The 19,579-nt window shown below is 43.6% G+C and overlaps 1 protein-coding gene across 2 annotated transcripts; it reads right to left on the bottom strand.

Moving 5' to 3' along the window:
* Nucleotides 1-327: 327 nt before the first annotated feature.
* On the bottom strand, nucleotides 328-16,545 carry itga4 (integrin alpha 4). 2 transcript variants are annotated; one of them, XM_028393912.1, is made up of 29 exons: nucleotides 16,104-16,545; nucleotides 14,939-15,151; nucleotides 14,349-14,467; nucleotides 14,075-14,175; nucleotides 12,346-12,478; nucleotides 11,534-11,601; nucleotides 11,293-11,425; nucleotides 9,369-9,454; nucleotides 9,197-9,259; nucleotides 8,982-9,122; nucleotides 8,792-8,900; nucleotides 7,923-8,017; nucleotides 7,629-7,719; nucleotides 7,500-7,545; nucleotides 7,159-7,313; nucleotides 6,800-6,954; nucleotides 6,556-6,708; nucleotides 6,134-6,210; nucleotides 5,428-5,569; nucleotides 5,015-5,116; nucleotides 4,315-4,391; nucleotides 4,113-4,202; nucleotides 3,915-4,002; nucleotides 3,258-3,365; nucleotides 2,998-3,123; nucleotides 2,659-2,784; nucleotides 2,460-2,558; nucleotides 2,247-2,366; nucleotides 328-2,114 (listed from the first exon to the last, which is right to left on the bottom strand). In XM_028393912.1, the coding sequence occupies exons 2-29, from the start codon at nucleotides 15,136-15,138 to the stop codon at nucleotides 2,007-2,009; spliced, it is 3,111 nt and encodes a 1,036-aa protein (XP_028249713.1). In that variant the 5' UTR covers nucleotides 15,139-15,151; nucleotides 16,104-16,545; the 3' UTR covers nucleotides 328-2,006. The 2 variants fall into 2 exon arrangements, with proteins under 2 accessions (XP_028249713.1, XP_028249714.1); XM_028393913.1 differs by having other exon boundaries at nucleotides 5,015-5,113.
* Between the last annotated feature and the right edge of the window lie 3,034 nt (nucleotides 16,546-19,579).

Genomic DNA, 19,579 nt, shown 5'->3' with positions numbered 1-19,579 from the left:
ACATTCAAAATTATGTTTACATTTTTATTTTTTTATTAGACTTTAATTTGGTTTGTGTTTTTTTAATTTTCTCGTCTGCTTTCTGCTTTATTTTATATTTAAAAAACTATTTCCTGATAATTGCATTGAGTCCTTCTGCACAGGCTGGATCAGATCACACTAAACTTTTTATATTTCATCAATAATACTGAGCTGTTTTTTTTTTTTATTCTGATCATGTAATCATGATGAAAAACATTTTTTTTTTAAATAGAAAATGTTTTATTTTAATAGAAAAGTGTTGATAAAAGCAGTGAGACTCTCCAGTGCAGAACAACATCACACTAATAAAAACAACAATGTCATTTATTAAAATATTTTAACACTGGTTGGTGTCATGTGCATTTGTAACAAACAGAGGGGAGGGTGGCAGCTGTTTTAACCGTCTGCATTCACAGAACACACACAGTTAAAACAAAGCTTTTAACACTTTTTAATCAACTTTCTTTAAAGAGGATTTCAAGTAATTGTCAGTCGTTCAACCCTGTGGCTCCATTTGCTGATGGCTGGGTCACACTGGTAGTTTAGCGCTTTATAAATTACGTGTATTATTAAAGAACTCCCGCAGGACAAACGTGTGGACACGGCTTGATTCTGGAGACTAGGACGGCTCAGTGTCACATGATATTTGTCTCCATGGAGCGTGGCTCATTTTTCTGTCATCTGTGCTCCACTCAGCTCCACACAGCAGACGAGAGAACAGAGAAACCAGTGTGGAGAGCCCGGTAACACCAGAGCAGCTCAGATGAGTTTATCCGGTGACAAATATCTTCTGGCTCATGACATGGAGGTCCACCGAGGTCCACCTGTCCCTTACATGTCTCTATGGCTTTGACAGATGTTTGATTTTTGTCTTCTTTAACTTGATTAGGACGTTTTTTTTCTTCCCACTCTTAAGTGCATCTTGGTGTATTATTATTGGTCCGGCAGAGTCACCCTGACCTGCTGTGACACGGCGTGTGTCATGAATATCCGCAGTCAGCAGGATGCTGCAGGGACTGAGGATGTCACGGAGGGTGAGTACATTTCCTGCATTTCCTCACACCTTCCTCAGAGAGCAAAAAGTTTGTTAGCAAAATGTGTGCTAACCACTAACACACAGGCCAGAGAGGTACATGCTAACACTGATCGTCCTGCAGCGGGGTGTTTAGTCCTTGCTTGGATTTTAATTTGAAACATTATGATTTATGCTCTGGTCTCTCTCCAGTGGTTAATGACTAACAAAAAAAAGAGTGGAGTCTAAACTACTGTGGCCCTGGAGGGACAAATAAAGGATGAAGTAGCACCTACTGGAATTTGTCTAATGACGTATTTACACAAAGGATTCTTCCTCTGTAGAGCCCAAAAAAAGAGGTTAAATAAAAGATAAATAAAATTCATACTGGGCTTGTTATTGGTGAGACTGGGCCTTTAAAGGGACAGAAAATCGAACAAATCCCACAGCGAGCAAAGGTTGAAGGACAAAATTCATCGCGGCCTCACTTCATGACACATCCCAGCGTCCGCCTGCATCATCAGCGCCATCTTCTGTTGAAGCAGCATCCAGTGTGGGCTACAGGCGTCACATGAGGCAACAAAGAATCAAAGGAAGATGTTCAGAGCCCAACAGATCCCCTGAGCTCTTTGGTTTCCTCTCAAAAGAGTCAAGGTGGAGGTGATCGGTAACAGTGTCACCACATTCGATGGTGTAACTCGGGAAGCTCTGAGATCTTCTGATTGGTCCCGATTCGACTGTTTCAGGTTCACTTCCCTTTTCGTTGCTCTTCCACCCATCACTGCAGTCATTCTTTTTATATATATATATATATCACGCAAAGTACTTTGAAAGGTCACATTCAGGAAGCGCTCAGTGTCACTGTCACAGCGCAAATTACATTCACCAGAAGTCTGTAGCACCTGAACATCTCATTAAAACGGCCACAGTGTGAGCTCCACCTGCAGGTCACAGACAGGTACGACAGGCGGGGTTAGGTCGTGCTCTCTCTTTTGTTCTGTTTAGGAACGTAGTCCCAGCTGTCCCTGTTGAACTCCTCCTCCTCCTTCTTCTTCTTCAACTCTCTCCTAAAGAAACCAGCCTGGAGGACAGACAGCAGCAGACGTCATGAAGGTGAACTTTAAGATGTCATTATAGTGCTGAAGCTGTAACATTGTAAATGCGCAGCTTTAGCTGGTCTGTTTTCAGTTTAGGCGTCAGCTTCAATATTTACCTTCCACAGACACCAGATGAGAGCTGCCAGGATTATCAGTCCTAAAATTAAACTGACAGCGATGATGAAAATCTGCACCGCCATCGAAGGTTTCTGGGTGAAAACAGCTTCGACCACCACCTGGAAACACACACAAACAAATGGTTAAAAAAAACAGCACAACCAGAGTCCTGAGTATGTGGGCTGGTCTCTGACTGGCTGCTGGGTGTTTACCTGTGCTAAAGGCTGACCCTGGATGAGGACAGTGTGAGGATCTGATTTGGGAGACAACATCATGGCCGTGCTCTCCAAAATCATGATACCATGACGACCCTGAAGCAAACACACAAACAACCAGAGCTCATTACTGCCACCTGCTGACAGTGGAACAGTGTTAGATTACCTTATGATGGGGTGTGGGTGTGTGTGTTACCGGAGCTTGCAGCAGTACAGCAGGGTTCAGTTTGATCTCCAGTTGGATGGTAGCATCTCTTCCCGCCTCCAGGTTACCAAGGCGACACACCAATCGCTCACACAGCTGGTCACCACGTCCACAAAACTGCAAACACACACACAAAGTTCAAAGTTGTTGTGTATTTGGAGCACTTACATCTTTATCTCAGACGCTGGTAGATTATTTACTGCTCTCTGATTGGGCCTGTAGACGGGCGGCTACCTTTAAACAGCCTGTTTTTTATTGATAAAAAGTAACATTTCTCAGAATACACACATCTAGGGAAGTGTGTGTGTGTGTGTGTGTGTGTGTATATACCATGGTGCGTTTGGAGGTGGGGGAGAAGAAGAAGACGAGTTGTTTGATGAGGGAAGCCTGAGGGACGTCACAGTCGTCGATGACTGAAACAGTCGTGTCACTGATGGAACACACACCCTGAGACGACTGAAGAAAAACACAACATGTATTAATATGACACAGTGCGTTCAACCACTGAAACACTATACTACCACAGCACAGACACTACAAAGAGTGTTTATGCCGACTGCTTCCTTTTCCCGTGGGGGGGGGGGGCATACCTGCCACTCGAGCACCTGCAGCAGTCTGTGATGGTACGGGACCAGGATCTTTGGCAGCGCAATGTCCACCACAGTGTCCATTGACCTGCTGGGACCAGAGTTTATCACCTGCAGCCAGAAAAAGACACAGAAATGCTTAATACAGAGAGTTTTTTTAATTGGTGATAGACTCCTGAGATGGTGAAAGAAACACTAAACATTAGGCATGCGACTGGAGACAAATCTGGCAACTGACATGATGTCCTCAAGGAGCAGCGGGTGTAACTGTGAACTCCTCCCCACCACAAAGATGGTAATTAAAGGGATCCCTTTGGATAATGACGCTATATATTTTATGCTGATCTGAGGTATTTCCTGAGAAAAAAACTAAACAATGTACACCTGTGACCTCAGAACCGCCCCCCCACCATACTAAACATCAAGTCTAGATGACCACAGCTCATTCAAAAGCTGTTTTTGTGAATCACTTTCTACAGAAAGCTGATGGTGAAACAGAGTCCACGGCAGCTTCCTCCATCCCCGCTTTCACTTCCCTTTAAACATCAGTACAATCGTGCCAGCCTGCTACATACAGATATTTTTTTTTACAGATCAGGATCCAGAGTTTGTCCCTGTTGGTCTTTCTGTTGTGGACACATATGAACCAGACTGATGTACCTTGTATGTATAGTTGAATCTTTCAGAGTAACAATCAGCTGGAATCAACTCTTCATCTCCAAAAACAAAAGAGGTGGGAGTCACAAAGCTGCAGGGAGACAGATGGAGAGAGGTCAGCCGGTGGAGGCAGAGACATGAAGGGGTTTTTATCTGTTATCCTGATACATCCTGATACATCGTATATATCTGCTGACTCACCCATGGATGTTGACGTTGACTCCGTATTTGAGTCGGAGTGGGAGGCTGACAGCGTTGTCATGGAGATACTCCTCCCTCTCATAGTTATCGCTGAAGATTTAATGCATCATTAAAGCATGATTTATCAGCCCGGATCACAGCTTCTTTATAAAGCTGTTTCTAACTTGTTGATTGTCTTCAGTGTGTAAGCTGAGGCTCCTACCTGCTGGTGTTGACGTGAACGTGGATGTCTCCAGGTGTGCTGTTCTGATTGACGTCCAATAGAAAGCTGATATTCAGCTTTAACAGAACAAAGAAGAAACATTCAGACTTCTCACATTGCATGTTTGTTTTAATGTGATGCTGGATGATCTCATTTTCATTTTCCTGTTTTACTGCATGATGCTGTAAAGACCACTTCTTTAGCACTTGTTTACATGTCGGATTATGTCGAGCTTAGATTAGCAGTTTTTGGGGAATTTGGATATTTCAACACTGTTTCACAACACTTTCTTACAAAAAACAACATAGTGAGAACAAAGAAAATGTGAAGAGGAAGCACAGACACAGAGACACCATCAGTTCGTTTAACATCCATGGTTTTCAGTTAATTATTCCTCATAATTTGGCTTCTAATCCTGTTATTTGTTTTCCTCTAGCACCACCTTAAGGTGCACATTTGGGCTGTAGAGTGAAATCTCTCAGATAATTCAGATAATCTGACTCTTAATCTCCTTTTTTACTTTGTCAAACACCTGCAACACACCCATTCCTGCTGTGTGACGTGAAACTTTAGCATGCTAACCCAACTTTAGCGTGGCTTGATAAGCGTGCAAAACATCTGCTGGTAGCAATTAGCTTCAGAGCGGCAGCTACAGCGGTGTGGGTGTCCTACAACCTCGCAGTGGTGTGTGTGTGATTACCTGGGAGACGGCTGGAAGGATGAGGCTGGTGACGCTGCAGTCAACTCCCACCGTCGTGGTGTCGACTTCCTGTGTGACATCACAGCTGATCGCGTTGTCCTGCTGCAGACACACACACAGACACATTGACGGCTCAGATTGTCCTCACATGAACGATGTTTTGACAGGATAAAACACGGCATGTCAGTCTCCTACCACCGAGTATCAGAGCAGAATTAAATTACAGCTAATCTAATGTAAAGCCAGCAGAAAACAAAAAGGCTTTTTTGGTAGAAGAGCTGCAGGAAACAACATATTTGTCGGGCTGTTGATTGATTACTTTGCCTTCTGCTTCTGCCGTTTATGGTTTCTTTGCATTATGAAGAAAAATACAGTTTAAATCAAACCTGTCCGATCAGGTGGCTTTGACTCACATTTTGCAGCACTTTGATGTAGTGGATGTTGTTGGGGAATCGCAGCGTCAGTCGCGGCAGGAAGGCGTCGTCTCCAGAGTTCAGTAGTGTGGTTTTCAGCAGGATGGTCTGTCCAGAGCCCAAAGCGTAGTAGTCCTGGTGCCTGATGACAAACAACACGAAACATCATCACCACCGGTGTACTGCTAGAGGAATCATACAGAGCACTTCTCAAACTAGCCGCTAGAGGACGAGCTAATTAAAGTGTAGCTCAAAATCACAGACCTCTGGTGCAAATCCCTCCTTCCTCTAAAGTGCAATTTATTTTTATTTTTATTGAATCTATGTTTTTTACGTGTTTTTTTTTAATAAAAGCAGAAGATATGAAACATCTGTCATCGTGCCAGCAGCAGAGACATCACAGACATCAACATGATTCTGTTTGATCTTGTTATGAATGATTCCTCTTGGATTAGCCGGCAGCTAATGAGCATCATGTGCTGCCTGTGAGGGGAACTCCTTGGTTTTTGTTATTTTTAGAGACTCATCTTGGATTTTCTGGTACATAAAGCACAGCTGAAGACAAGTCATCACTGCTGTGAGTTATACGCTATGTTCCGGCTAAGCTAATAAAACACAATGCTGCATTGTTTCCGTCTGCTCCTCCGTGCTTCTTTGTGATTCCCACACCACTCCCCGCTGTGTGTGTCTGTGTGTGTGTTCTTACTGCGGCAGCACAAGCTGAGTTGACAGCTGAATGTTGGTCGAACAGTTCGCCAGAGAACAGGAACGAGCAAACCAAGTCTGAATGAGCATAAGAGGGGAGAAAAAAAGGAGGATGATGATAAATGTATGGAAGCAGTCATCACTTCCTCATTGCAAACAATTCCTGCGACCTCTGACCCCTGACCTCAGGAGTTACAGATGACTAACATTAACATCCTGATGAATACATCCAGCTGTTCCTGCCCCTGTCTGTTGAGTCAGTGGGACATGGGGCGGACACACACACACAGGAGCAGGATAATGTGCAGCAGATGAGGTAGTGCAGCTGTAAACACATCTGGAAGGGCAGGAAGGCAGTGGGTGCTGTGGAAGCTTTCATCCCCCTGTATCGTGCACACAGTGTGACTGTACTGTAGCTGGTACCTGGTTGGTGATGGTGTTTCGATGCCCGGCGTTCTCCTGCAGAATGGGTTTTAACGGAGGGAAAGTTTTGGAGGACCCTCTGTGGGAGTGGGTTTCTCTGAGACTGTAGGAAACCTCAAACTGAATGGGGGTAAAAATGTCCCTCACATCTTTCTATAGGAGGAAAAACCGAGTTCAGATATTAGCAACATGGTTATTTTGTCTTGTTTACATATATTTATTTGCATCTGTGTGTGTGTGTTACCCTTTGGTAGGCCAAGTGTGTCATACATGTGAGATGGCCGTGTCGTGCTCTCACACGCCCCCGTGTGCTATTGGACGAGCCGTTACCATGGAAATAGAAGCGATGCGGGAAGGATGGTTTATGGAGGAGGTCAGAGGTCAAATTATACTGAAGATCTGAGAAAGAGAAGCAAAGTTTCAGCGGAGCTGCCCTGCTCTTTCCTGGATTTGGAACATATTATACTGCAGATATCCTAATGACTCTGCATTCCATTATAGGAACCCATCCCATCTGTGAAGCATGGTGGTGATAGTATCATGGTCACATGTCACATGACTGAAAATTCATCCTATAAACCTAAGTTAGCATCTCTTCTGTACCTATAGAGCCTCTGAACTGTCTGGACTTCACAGTGAAGCAGATGGTCACATTGAAGCACACAGTCGGAGTCTTGTGGTCACGGCACAGCGCCACCTGCCGGTCGATATGCTCAGGCAGCAGCAGAGACGCCTTCACCTGAATCACTGGACGGGTCCTGCAGCACCAAAGTATGCGGTGAGTCAAAGGATGTCGTGTCAGTAATATTTTCACAACATTTTCAGCAGGTGTTGGAAACTTTCATCATATTAAGACGCCCTGCTTCTATTTATTATTGCTGCTCCATTATTAAAGGAGGCAGTTCAACGGCTTGAACGTCTCCAGGTGAAAGTTTGGACTTTACCTGAGAACCACAGCTGAGTCTGAGAGGAACGCACCGACGGCTACGTCTGCAGAAACAGAGTTCAACCTGGTGTTAAAACAGATCTAAGCGTACAGTGAGGCAGAGGTCATGGATCTGGAAACTGTTTACCCTGGTAGCCATTCTCATCGATGTCAATGCCAGAACTGAGCGACTGTCCGAACATCCTGAGGTCGCGACCCAGGGAAGATCCAGTAATCCTCTGAAAACACACACATACAGCATACTGTGTGTGAGACATCACACACCTAACCGAGTACAGTTACTCAATTTATGGCACTTACATTGATTAATTGTTGTCATTTTGATGCTTAAACTTGAATAAAATATAGTCTGGGCACAGTGTAGGTGTAACTATCTTCTATGATGCTTTTCTATCTTGTGTTCTTGTGTCAGTGTTTGTACCTGGGATGGCGTTGGTGAGATTCCATCTTTCCTGCCGTTATAGATGTAAACAGCTCCCTTAAGGTCGTCTTCCTGTGGGGCTCCGACCGCCACATCTACACAGAACACACATAAAGTCTGCATTAATCCCCTGATGACAACATTGGAGGACCCTTTAACCCACATCATCAACCTTTAACCCGCAAACTCACTTCCTTCCTTTCATGTAGACATGCGTTCGTGTTGCTTTTTATCCTTTTTAGACTTGAAACTTGTTGCGTTAAAAATCAAATAATCCTTAAATCACAGATTATTTTTTTTCCTTGTCCAAAAGTACAAGTACATAAACATGAGAAAACAGCAGCATGGTCCTTTAATATTTAACCTGAGCTCTTTGAAGATGTCTGAAAGTCAAACAAAGAGCGGGCTACTGGAACACACACACACACACACACACAGGTATCACTTCAAAGGACATTACACCAACATACACCTAACCTAACCATAACCTTTAACATTCAGTCCCCCACAACATGAGTAATACAAGTACACACACACACACACACACACACACACACACACGCACACAGCCTTTTATCTAGCTGTGCAAGCTATGTCAGATTAGAGGGTACAGAGCAGCAACAGTTTGTCATTATGGTTTAATGAAGTTAATAACACACTCCGCCCGCACACACACACAAAGAGAGAAGGTGTGTGGGTTTGTATGCATGTGTTAGTGTGCTGTGGTGTTGTCAAAGTGATGTTGATGAGTTTTCAGGAAGTGCTGAAGTGTACTGCAGAAGCACTCATGAAGGATTAGAGTGAACAAAGCTCACGTCTGACTCACTGTGACACAAATTTAACTGAAAGCGACCACAGTGACTAATTACCGGGGTAACCGTCATCATCCAGGTCTCCGAGGTCAGCGATGGTCTCTCCAAACCGGGCGGCGTAGGCATCGCTGCCACTCAGCTGAAACTCCGCCTCCAGCATCTGCGCCTTGAGACAGAAAACACACACTTTGCAATGATGGTCAGGGAGGCGTTCCCACTCCACAAGCTGATCCCACATTAATATTACCTCTCCCTGGTTGATGTAGACGTGAACCCTTCCCTCCTCTCGGATGGTTCCTGTTGCCATGGGTGCACCGATCAAAAGATCTGACAGACCATCAGCGTTCAGATCCACCACGCACACGCTGGAGCCAAAGTACGCCCCCAGCTGCACAGACAGACGCACATGCTGCATGTTGCATTGTTTTTAATGGTGAATGCTAATGCTAGGTAGCTTCTTACCTGTGTTCCAGACACTTCAGAGACGATCCGCAGCATGTGTTTGTCTATTGTGAAGATGAAGACCTGCAAAGCGCACACATGAACTCGTCACACAATATCAACACACATTACTGAGGTCAGCCATCTTACTGCTGAGAAGCCAAACGTTAAGAGACAGGAAGTCACGTCCTACCTTGCCCTTCTGGTTGTATTGGGGAGCTCCACCCACCACCTCCATGGTAGCAGGACTCAGAAAGTGACCGGCTCCGACAGAGTAACCTGAACAGCAGCAGCACACAGAGGCACAGTGTCAGACCTCTGCAGAGACAGGCTGCATGTACCGTACCATTACAACAGAGCAATAGTGAAGCTTTTATTACTGGAATTGGTCAAATTGCACAATGCATCTTTCTTTCACATCTCTGCACACGTGTGAATACTGATCTGGAAGTGACAGCTACACGTCAAATAAGGCAGAGAAATAGAAAAGAGACGACCAGAAATCCCATTTTCAGCTGCCCGGGTCACATCCAACACTGTGCGCCGTAGCCACGGTCATTCTTTTGTTGCCTGTCTATCGGCAGCCCCACCCCATCATCCTCCTCACAGGCGCTGGCTTCCTCTTTGGAGAGAGAGGAGGTGTTATTGTGAACACTCCCCACTCTCTGCTGAGTTGAGCTTAACGTTTCCGTTCATTCAAGTTTTCTGTCTTTTACAAGCAATGAATATAAAAACATAATCCTAAATGTAGATTGTAACACAACAAAACACAAATCCAAAACATTTCAAGCTGAAAGGTGACAATAAGACACTTTTTTTTTTAACAGGAAGTAACCAGAGCACTGAGGGGGGACGTGATGAGTGTGAGGTCAGCCAGGAGGAGAGATTTTAATAATAACACTGAAAACACGATTCTAGCTCAGCTCACAGATAACAGGTAGGTGGCTCAGCTGGTCCAGGCTTTGTCTTAAGCTAACTTTCTGCTTGTTATATTTTCATATATGGACAGTGGTGGAGGAAGTACTGAGACTTGGCGCTTAAGTAAAAGTAGAAGTGTGAAAGGCTTAAGCACTTTTAAATGTACTTAATGTAAGGTGTCTCTCAATATCTAGGTGGGCTGCTTCTCAAAATGAGATTCGAGAAGCAGAACTTGGTCGGTCGACGCGGTGTGACCAAACATGGTTTTGCTGAAGGCTGCTGCAGGAAACTTTTGCTTGTAGTTGAGGTCAATTTCACAGAAACGTGTGTTTAGTCTTTGCTACAAATAATGTGCGAAAGCTTAAAGGCCACCATATTGTTCACACTAAAGCTGTTACTTCCTGTTGTCAATCAGGGTGTTCAACTGGCGCACGTGTAAGAACCTACACAGTGTAACCTGAGAACAGAAGACGTGTAAAAAAACATCACTTCTTTTCTGCATGACTTCCTTTTCAGCACGCTTACTCTTCATCATGCTGTTTCAGACTTTAAGGGGACAAACAGCCTGATGGGAAAGTGGTCAGAATGACACCATGTGCACGACAAAAAGAAGAAGAATTACCAATGCAAAGATTTACGTCACATTATTCTTATCATGCTGCTCAGATGATACAATAAGTGCTTCTGGTTGTAGCCGTTTTTTTAGAACCACCAAGTGAACGGAAGCTGAATCCTTTAGGTTTCTACAGTTCTGTACAGGAACAGTAATTTATTCTTTGAAGTTTCTCTTCACATCTAGGATAACCTGCACAGTTTAATCAATATGTGATGATCAGTACAGTTGATCTGACATCCAAAGCTTGAATAAAATGTGTTCATATTATCAAGTAATTGGACTTTATATGTTGTTCAAGCTTTGCTGATCAATAATTACTGTAATCTGGACCCTGAGCACCCATACCGTAACACCTTGTATAGATGCTCATCTAAACTCCTTGTGCCAGCTGAAGTGACAGACAGCAGCAAGCAATGGCGCCACTGCTCAGGACAGACTGTTGGCACCTACCAAGTCCAGCCAGTATTACATGACTTTCATTAAATGCTCCTTGAATACCACCTCAGTGGGAGCTACAGCCAGGTATCTGTACACTGGCAGTGAAATTTGCACCACTGCTGCATTCAACAGGTGTGATAATTACCCAGGTAGCTTCCAAATCTGACGGCTCCCGTCTCGTCATCCAGGTACACTGACATCCCTCTACTGGACGTGTTGTAGACCAGGACTGAACCTGTCCAATAAGACGTCCCTGGTGCCCCCATGATGATCAGGTCCTGAAACAGAGGGACAGTCTGAGCACATACGATGGTTCTGTGTGAACCAGCCGATTTCTGGTTCACACAGTGAAGACTACAGAAGTCTGTGGCCTGTGTGTTACTGACCTCTGTCAGGATGTTGGAGATGCCCGCCTGACATGATCCATAATCCTCTCCAAACTTCCTCTGGTGGTCTGTGAGAGACGACAATGTGGAAAGGTGGTGGTGGACAAATAAATAAAAAGACAAAATCCAAATGTTTCCCTCAAGCAGCCCAACAACAACGATAACAATATGTACACAAAGGAATGAGGCTGTGACATAATTCTCAAATCCGAATGTAAGACACAGAACATGTGAATCTCTCCAACCGTACGGTTACAGTGACGATGAAGCAATTCCTTTAAACGGGAAGTAACCCTGAGCGCTGAGGGGTGACCCATCTGTCTGAGGTCGGCCAGGAAGAGACATTTTAATCATAACAATGTCAGAACAATTTGACAACTTCAGAAAATCTTTATGATAAAATAAATGATGACACAAGTCAAAGAGACAACATTGCCTGTTAAAAACATAAACGTACACCACCTGACTTTACAGTGAGCGTCGGCTCGTTGTTTAACCTTAACTTCACTGTCAGACTGAGTCAGCATGTATGTTGTGTTTGAGACCATTCCTCCAGGCTGTTCCTCTGCAGCTGAAGGCTGAGGGATGATCATGTTACAGTGTTTAAGGTGTGACAGGAATCATCATTTATTTTACCAAGATCTCCACGAGAGTCGCTGGTATGCTACAGAACTGGAGGCTGTAACATTTTCCCTTTATGAATCATGATAAAATCTATATCCATCCTCACAGGTATGTGGGCTAAAGAGTGAAGAAATAACCAGTACTTGGCTGAACAATGTGTATATATGTGTGTGTGTGTGTGTGTGTACCTCTGTAGCAGGGTATAAAGGGTTGAGCATGCGCCAGGTCGCTGCCGTAGCGATAACAGACCCCGTTAGGCAGCTTGTTGTTCTGACTGTCTTTCTTTGAGTAGAACACATTCTTCCAGCGGTGAGCACAGGCCTAAACAACACACACACACACACAACATGTGACAGGGACTCATTAGAAAGTCACAGGTTAGCAGCAGAGTGTTGTTATCCATCTCATGATCCATGTCACTGTGACAGACGCTGTGTGACGGACATCAGCCGGCTGTGTTTTCAGTGTATTATTTTTATCAGTCACGGTGAGGCTGTTATGTAAAGAGACAAACACAGGAAACAGACAGTTGGTCTCTCAAGCATTTAAAGAGTTTTAAATGTAACTCTCACTCGGTTATGTAGAGACTGCATAAATGGCGGAAATGTTTATTTTAGCATTCTTTATATTGTTGTTTTTCCTGTGTTTAATTGCTCATACTGAAATAAATCTCTATCACTGGTGTTTGTTTCTGATTTTGTGTATTTATTTTCCTCTGTGACATGTTTGTGTGCTCCACAAGTTGTGATTTTTCACACTGCACTTTAACCTCCTGAGCTCTACGTGTGAAATGCAGATGTGCAACAGTCTCAATTTTAAAAAATCTCCCAAAAAAAACAAGTGTGTGCACTGGAAATTCTGCAAAAGACAACAAAATTCTGCACAACTAGGAAGTCTTACTTGTGACACGAGCAGCTACATGACAAAAATTCAGTATTTTCAAAGTTGATGTGTAGAGTAGAGGTTTTAAAACCACAAATAATTAGCAGTCATTACAACATTTTGTTTCATTTGTGTGTGTTTTTATGACGTCTGGCTTTCTAGCTGTGTTAAATTTGAACAAAGACAGGTCCGAGTTCTCCCTGGTCATAGCTATGACTGTGCTGTTTCCATAGAGGTGCAGGAGTTTATATTACCCGTGAACAATGAGCCCACTGTGACGGAAAAAAATGAGTGTAAAATACACAGAAACTGCTGTGTGGTGCTCACAAGGTTAAAGCACTGTTGTCAGTGGGCAGTAAGTTATAAGCTAATACAGTTTAACAGCACCAGCGGCCTCTCACAAATGTTGAATGGGTTGATGTGTGGGTCCAGTGTTGTTCCAGAGCGAGTCTGAAGCCCCTTTCACACAGTCAACGCACCTTTCCATTATGCGTCTGACCACACTGTTGTAGCAGAGGAGCGGTGCGCCCAGCTCTGTTTTATGTATGTGAATACAGAATAAACAGGGCCCCTTCTGCAAGATTGGGGATTCATTTCTTAAATTCTGCTGACAGCTTGTTTTTGCATTCATAGTGTTGCATCTTGTTCACATGCAAAGTTCTGCAAATAGTTGTGTAACATAAAAAGACAAGCGTGAAAGAAAACTTCTCAGCCTCCTTAAAGAGGAAATAAAACATTTACTATTGTTAGTATAATTAACAGATGTTTACACATCTTAAAAACCCTGCTACATGAGTTCAGGGTAATCAGAGGCCCCAGTCAGCTGATTTAGCTTTATTAATTAACTAATTAAGTAATTAACAGTGGCCTCAGCCACTAAATCCTAATGGTAGTGTGAGTTGTTGCCATGGAGTGTTAATAGGAAATAAACAAATAGCTCTGGCTTCCTTCCTGTTGGCCTCCAGTCCTCATCATCATAGATGCACAGCCAGTTATTATAACTACCAGCAGAAAGAGAAGGTGGGTGTGAGTTACCAGGACGTGTCCTCCAAGGTCTCCCGGCTGTCTGGACAGACTGACTCCCAGCCACTGGTGATCATTGTCTGCTTCACACGTCTTTCCACAGCTCTGCACGTCTGCACCACACGTTCACCAACAGAAAACCACACAGGCCTGTTGGTTAATGTTTCATTGCACTTTCAGTGCAGCATGTGCATGCTTGCCCAATGCTCATAACACACTAACTGTAAGCAGACAGAACTGTTTACTATTCTTATGGCCTAACTTGAGAAGGACAGCAGATACATACCGGCGTGCATTTGATGGCAGCGGCGGTGCTCAGAGGTGATGTTGCAGCGAAAAATGGCTCCTGGTGATCGAGACGACAGGCTGGAGGACGAGTTTGCTACTGGAGCTCCAACCACCAACCTGTGAGAGAGACAGAGGCAGTGAAGACAGGATCAGTCTGAATGGGGTCTGTGTGTGGACCCTCATCAAAGAACAGCTCTCACAGGCCAGACGTGGCTAATTAGCATGTGCACAAACACACAGTCATGCTATGTGAAGACGGAGGATTCTGGAGCTTATATTAATTGATCTCTGCAGCGATCAATTCGTTTGACCATTTGCAGCTCACAGTTCATGATGGAGGAGACACTGACATGCATCAATCTATGTAGATCAGTAGGGATCAATGACAAATCAATAGTAGATAAATGATGATCAACAACAGACTGACAAATATTCAAGTAAAGAGTCACACAGGACCAATGTTAATCAATGACAGATTAAGAGGACTAATCTCTTAGTAAACTAGAGTAATAGAGGATCAATAGTAGACTACATGACAATCAGCAGTTCAATAGCGGATCAATAACATTGATAAAGTCAATATCTGACCAGCTGTGAGTTCTGTGCCGATGCAGAAGGACCGAGTATCCAAACATGGAGGAGGGTGGGCCGCTGAACTCCAGACTGTGTTCCACATCCAGACTGTATCCAGCAGCAGGACGGACCAGGACCTGAACCAGGACCAGGACCAAGACCTGGACCTGGGCCAGGCTGCTACACGTGTGCATGCTGGCTGCTGAGCAGTGCATGATGGAGCACCAACTGCAGAAAAACAGAGATGATGGTGATCAATCAATCAATCAATATAGGGTAAGTATCAATATGTTTAAACACACATAACTTCATACATTTAGTGGAGCTAACATAGAAATATACATATATTGACATATATTGATATTTATTGATCAGGAAACTGAGTCTGTTCCAGTGTCTGTAATGCAAGGCAACCATTATGGAACAGTTAGCGTAGCTTAGCATGGACTATAAAGATTAAGATTAAGATTAACTTTACTCCAGAAAAGGGAGGAAACAGGTAGCCCGCTGACACAAACACCAAACAGCACCATAAAGTAGTGTGTAGCAGCCATGACATGTTAGGCTAGCTGCTAGCTACAAGCATTACCCTGCTTCTTGTCTTTATGCTAAGCTAAACTGACTTTGACCAGGTTCATGCTTCATATCTAAACAACAGATATGAGTGTGAGGTGTCAATGTTCTCGTCTAAAAGTGAGCACAACGGTGAAAAGGTTTTTGTTTTTTTTCTGTAACTTAATTTCAGGGTGTTAAGATTGAGATTAAAATGAACTGTATTAATCCCTGTAAGCAAATTAGGTAAATGTTAATGACACACACAGCTCTTCATAAAAGGTTAACTACAAAGACAATTACTTCTTTACTAGTAGACTTCTACTGATGGCAGAGAATAAAGTCATGATAAGATCATCCATCAGCCCATGTGGTGTAGACCTGTTGCTTGTTCAAACATACCTGCTCTGTTACATTAACACTTTATTTAGAAATTTGCTGGTGGTGTTAAAATAATTAGATATTTTTATTTTGCTCAAATAAAACACTGAATTTGAGCCTTTTTAAATGGCGGTTGTTTAAAATATTTAAGACTAACAGTCCAGTTTAAGCTGAAAACCGGATCCATTCATGTTCTCACCATCATCACTGATCAGTAAACTAACGGTTAACTCTGAGGTTACTGTACCGTGCAGACAGCAGAGAGCCTATCCCGGGTCAGACGGCTGTTATCCCGGGTCAGACAGCGGGTTCCCTTCGGTGCCGGCCAGATGTGTAGTCGGTACCGGGCGGACAGCCTCTAAAGAGCCGCTGTTCCTCACAGGGGTCCCCCCCGGTATAAATCCTGCCTGCGCTCCCGGCGCTCGTGAAGCCTCCTGTTGCTCCTCCGGTCAGGCTCGCGCGAGTGTGTGTGTGTGTGCGCGCGAACCGGCTGAGCACGAGGCTCCGGGACAGAGAGAGAGAGAGAGAGACACGCGCTCAGATAAAAAAGAAAAACAGTAAAAACTGAACTTCAGCGGAGTTTGACATGAAGTCAGAGACACTGAGGAGAGCTGAGCGCGCGGAGACACTCCCCACTGCGCTCCGAGTAACGGTGTTTCCTCTCACCAGCCCCCCAGAGGAGTGCGTGTGTGTGTGCGCGCGCGCGCGCCAGAGAGAGTGTGTGTGTGTGTGTGTGTGAGAGAGAGAGAGAGAGAGTGCGTGTGTGAGAGAGAGAGAGAGAGAGTGCGTGTGTGTGTGAGAGAGAGAGTGCGTGTGTGTGTGTGTGTGTGTGTGAGAAAGAGAGAGAGAGAGAGTGCGTGTGTGTGTGTGTGTGAGAGAGAGAGAGTGTGTGTGTGTGAGAGAGAGAGCGAGAGAGAGAGTGCGTGTGTGTGTGTGTGAGAGAGAGCGAGAGAGAGAGTGCGTGTGTGTGTGTGTGAGAGAGAGAGAGAGTGTGTGTGTGTGTGTGTGTGTGAGAGAGAGAGAGAGAGAGAGAGAGTGCGTGTGTGTGTGTGTGCGCGCGCGCGCGCCGGGGTGTTTCCTCTTCAGTTATCACCACGGTGTGAATGGGCTCAGTGTGGTTGTAATCTGATTTCACTGTCTGAACGTTAAAACACCAACTCAACAAATACAGACTGAAGAACAACACAAACACAAAACACAACACACACATTAATCTGAAGGTCTGTTTTTAAGATTCATTAAAATAATTCATCTTAAGTTTCTCCCTTCCCCACTGTTGTATCATAAAACTAAAAAAAAAGATCATTATTGTATTTTTACACTGAAGGCCTCTATCATTCTTCCATTGGAGTGTAACCACAGTGTGACATCACAACTGACGTGTGGTCTGTAATTAAGCCAACTGAAGTGTAATTATGACTGCATTCACACTAACAGTGCCACACGAGCGACAACAGTTTGTAACTTGTAGGTTTTCTTAAACATTTTGTCTCCCGCTGCGACACATTATCAAAATAAACCCAAATAAAAGTCTTATCTAATCTTGTTATTACTAATTAGCTGTTATCTAGAAAGTGATAAGCACACAACCATCGCTGGGCTGTGTGACATTTAACTGTGTGCTAACTTTTAACCCCCATTCCTCCTCAGTAGCTACAGACAACAACATGCTAACAATGCTAACATGTGGATGGTACAGTCTACAATGGTCAATCTGTACAAAAATCATTGTGTAGTAGCTACCGCTGCTTCTTGTTCTAGCTTATGCTAAGCTAAGCTAGCTTTCTCCTAGCTGTAGATTCATATCGTAAATGCATACATGGATGTGTGGTGTCAAACTTCTCATCTAAAAGTGAGCAAAAATTTTAACCTAATCCGAATCATAATCATCATCATCATCCTTCTTCATCAGCAAAAAACGTAGAGCCTACTCTGGTTAGCCCTTGCTATTACACATTAAGAAATACTGTGGGTTGATTAGATTCCAGTATACATATGAGATAAATTAGCTTCACCGTCTTAGATTGTTAGCCTTATATCAGCTAATTATCACTAAACATCACTACTGTCTGACCCATGGATCAATAAAGTGTGCCCTCTGCTTAGTTAAACCTGTCAACATCACGCATGCTAACACATTTAGCCCATCTCACACAACTGTTAGCTGTCTGCAGACTATTAGCTTTGTTATTTTGTCTGTTTGTTACCAAGGCAACATGTAAAGTTATTGTTTCGGGGACTTGATAAACAATGACTTTACAAGCAGTGGTGTGTTAGCGATGTTTGGTGGATGTTCAAGAGAAGAGTATTTGTCCTGAAAGTCATTGAAGAGCTCCAAGTCCCTGTGTGATTTATTCCAGAGGTTCAACTAGTGATCATTAAATAAACCAGAGACACATTTTGGATTTTTTATCATCAACTATCAACCTGATTCGAACCATTGTGATAAAAATAGCTCCAGACGGTTACGGAGCAGACTGTTTTGGTCAATGTCGGACAGGAACTCTGCTTCACGCACACATGCACATTCACTCAGTCTGTTTGTTGGTATTTCCTGTTAATGACCCTGCAGTTATTATGTTGGAATCTGACCGGCTACTGCTCCCACACTCCCACACACGGAGTATCCTCAAAGTCATTTTTCCTCCAGTGTATGAGTGCATAATTGTCTGACATCACAACACCTGGAAGTGGTGCTGTGATGTCAGACAAGTTGTTTTTAAAAATGTCTTCCATGCTTTAAGGTGTGTTTGTATTCAGTTGAACTTATTTCTTAGTGACAAAAGGTGTTTAAATTCAGAGGCTGCATCCTTCAAAGGAGGCATTTATAGGCTGAACGTGTTCTGACAAGGCTGTCTCAAATCCTCCTCTTCTTTTAAGGATGCATCAGGTGTATCCCTCCTGACTATAATATATATCCCAGGATTCATTGCGCACTGCTCTGTATTCTACTAGAATAAAGAGCAGTATTCTAGTTACTTCTAGTTAATTCTACTTACAGTAGAATACAGAGGTTCGCCACAAACTTTTTAGATGTCAGTATCAACTGCAGGTTGCTAGGCAACAGCAGCAGCAGCAGCAGCACATAACGATAAACAGGAAGTCTTTCAACAGAGCTAAACATCCCATTTAACAACTGACACCCCTCAAGGTCTACACAGGACACACAGCTGTAGTTTGAAGCTATAGTGTTGTTGCTATGGTTACCTGCAGCAGCATGAACATGAGATCATCAAGTTGAACACAGTGGTTCATTGGACTTTTACAATGTAGAGTCTAAAGCCCAATGAAATTTTACATATCATGTTTTGTACATATTAGGTGAACGTCACACATGACATGTAGAGTATGAGAAAAACCTGAAAACATTTGATCCCATTTGTGTTTAATAATGCAGTTAATCCTGTAAAAGCTACCTAGCTAGATAGGCTGATGGTAACCAGAATTGCACATCCTGGCTGCTCAGATCAGGCTTTAAAGTAGAGTAAGGACACCAGTTCCTGGACAGACATTAACACAGAACTCGACCTCACCAGGATATCGTTACTTAGTTAGCGCCCTCTTGTGGATGTTAGAATAGTGCGTGTAGAAGCTTTGGTAAGTTATCCTTTTGTAAGTACTGGAGCAAAGCACAAACCTGTCCACTCCTCCTCCATGTTTGGTTCGACATGTTTGGATTCAAAATAAACTGTCTGCTGGCACTTTGACAGGAAGCTCCTTAAC

The sequence above is a fragment of the Parambassis ranga genome, chromosome 21 (genome assembly GCF_900634625.1).
Source record: "Parambassis ranga chromosome 21, fParRan2.1, whole genome shotgun sequence".
Classification (NCBI taxonomy): domain Eukaryota; kingdom Metazoa; phylum Chordata; class Actinopteri; family Ambassidae; genus Parambassis; species Parambassis ranga.
Note: the sequence above shows the minus strand (reverse complement) of the source record. Positions and strands in the feature narration are given on the sequence as shown.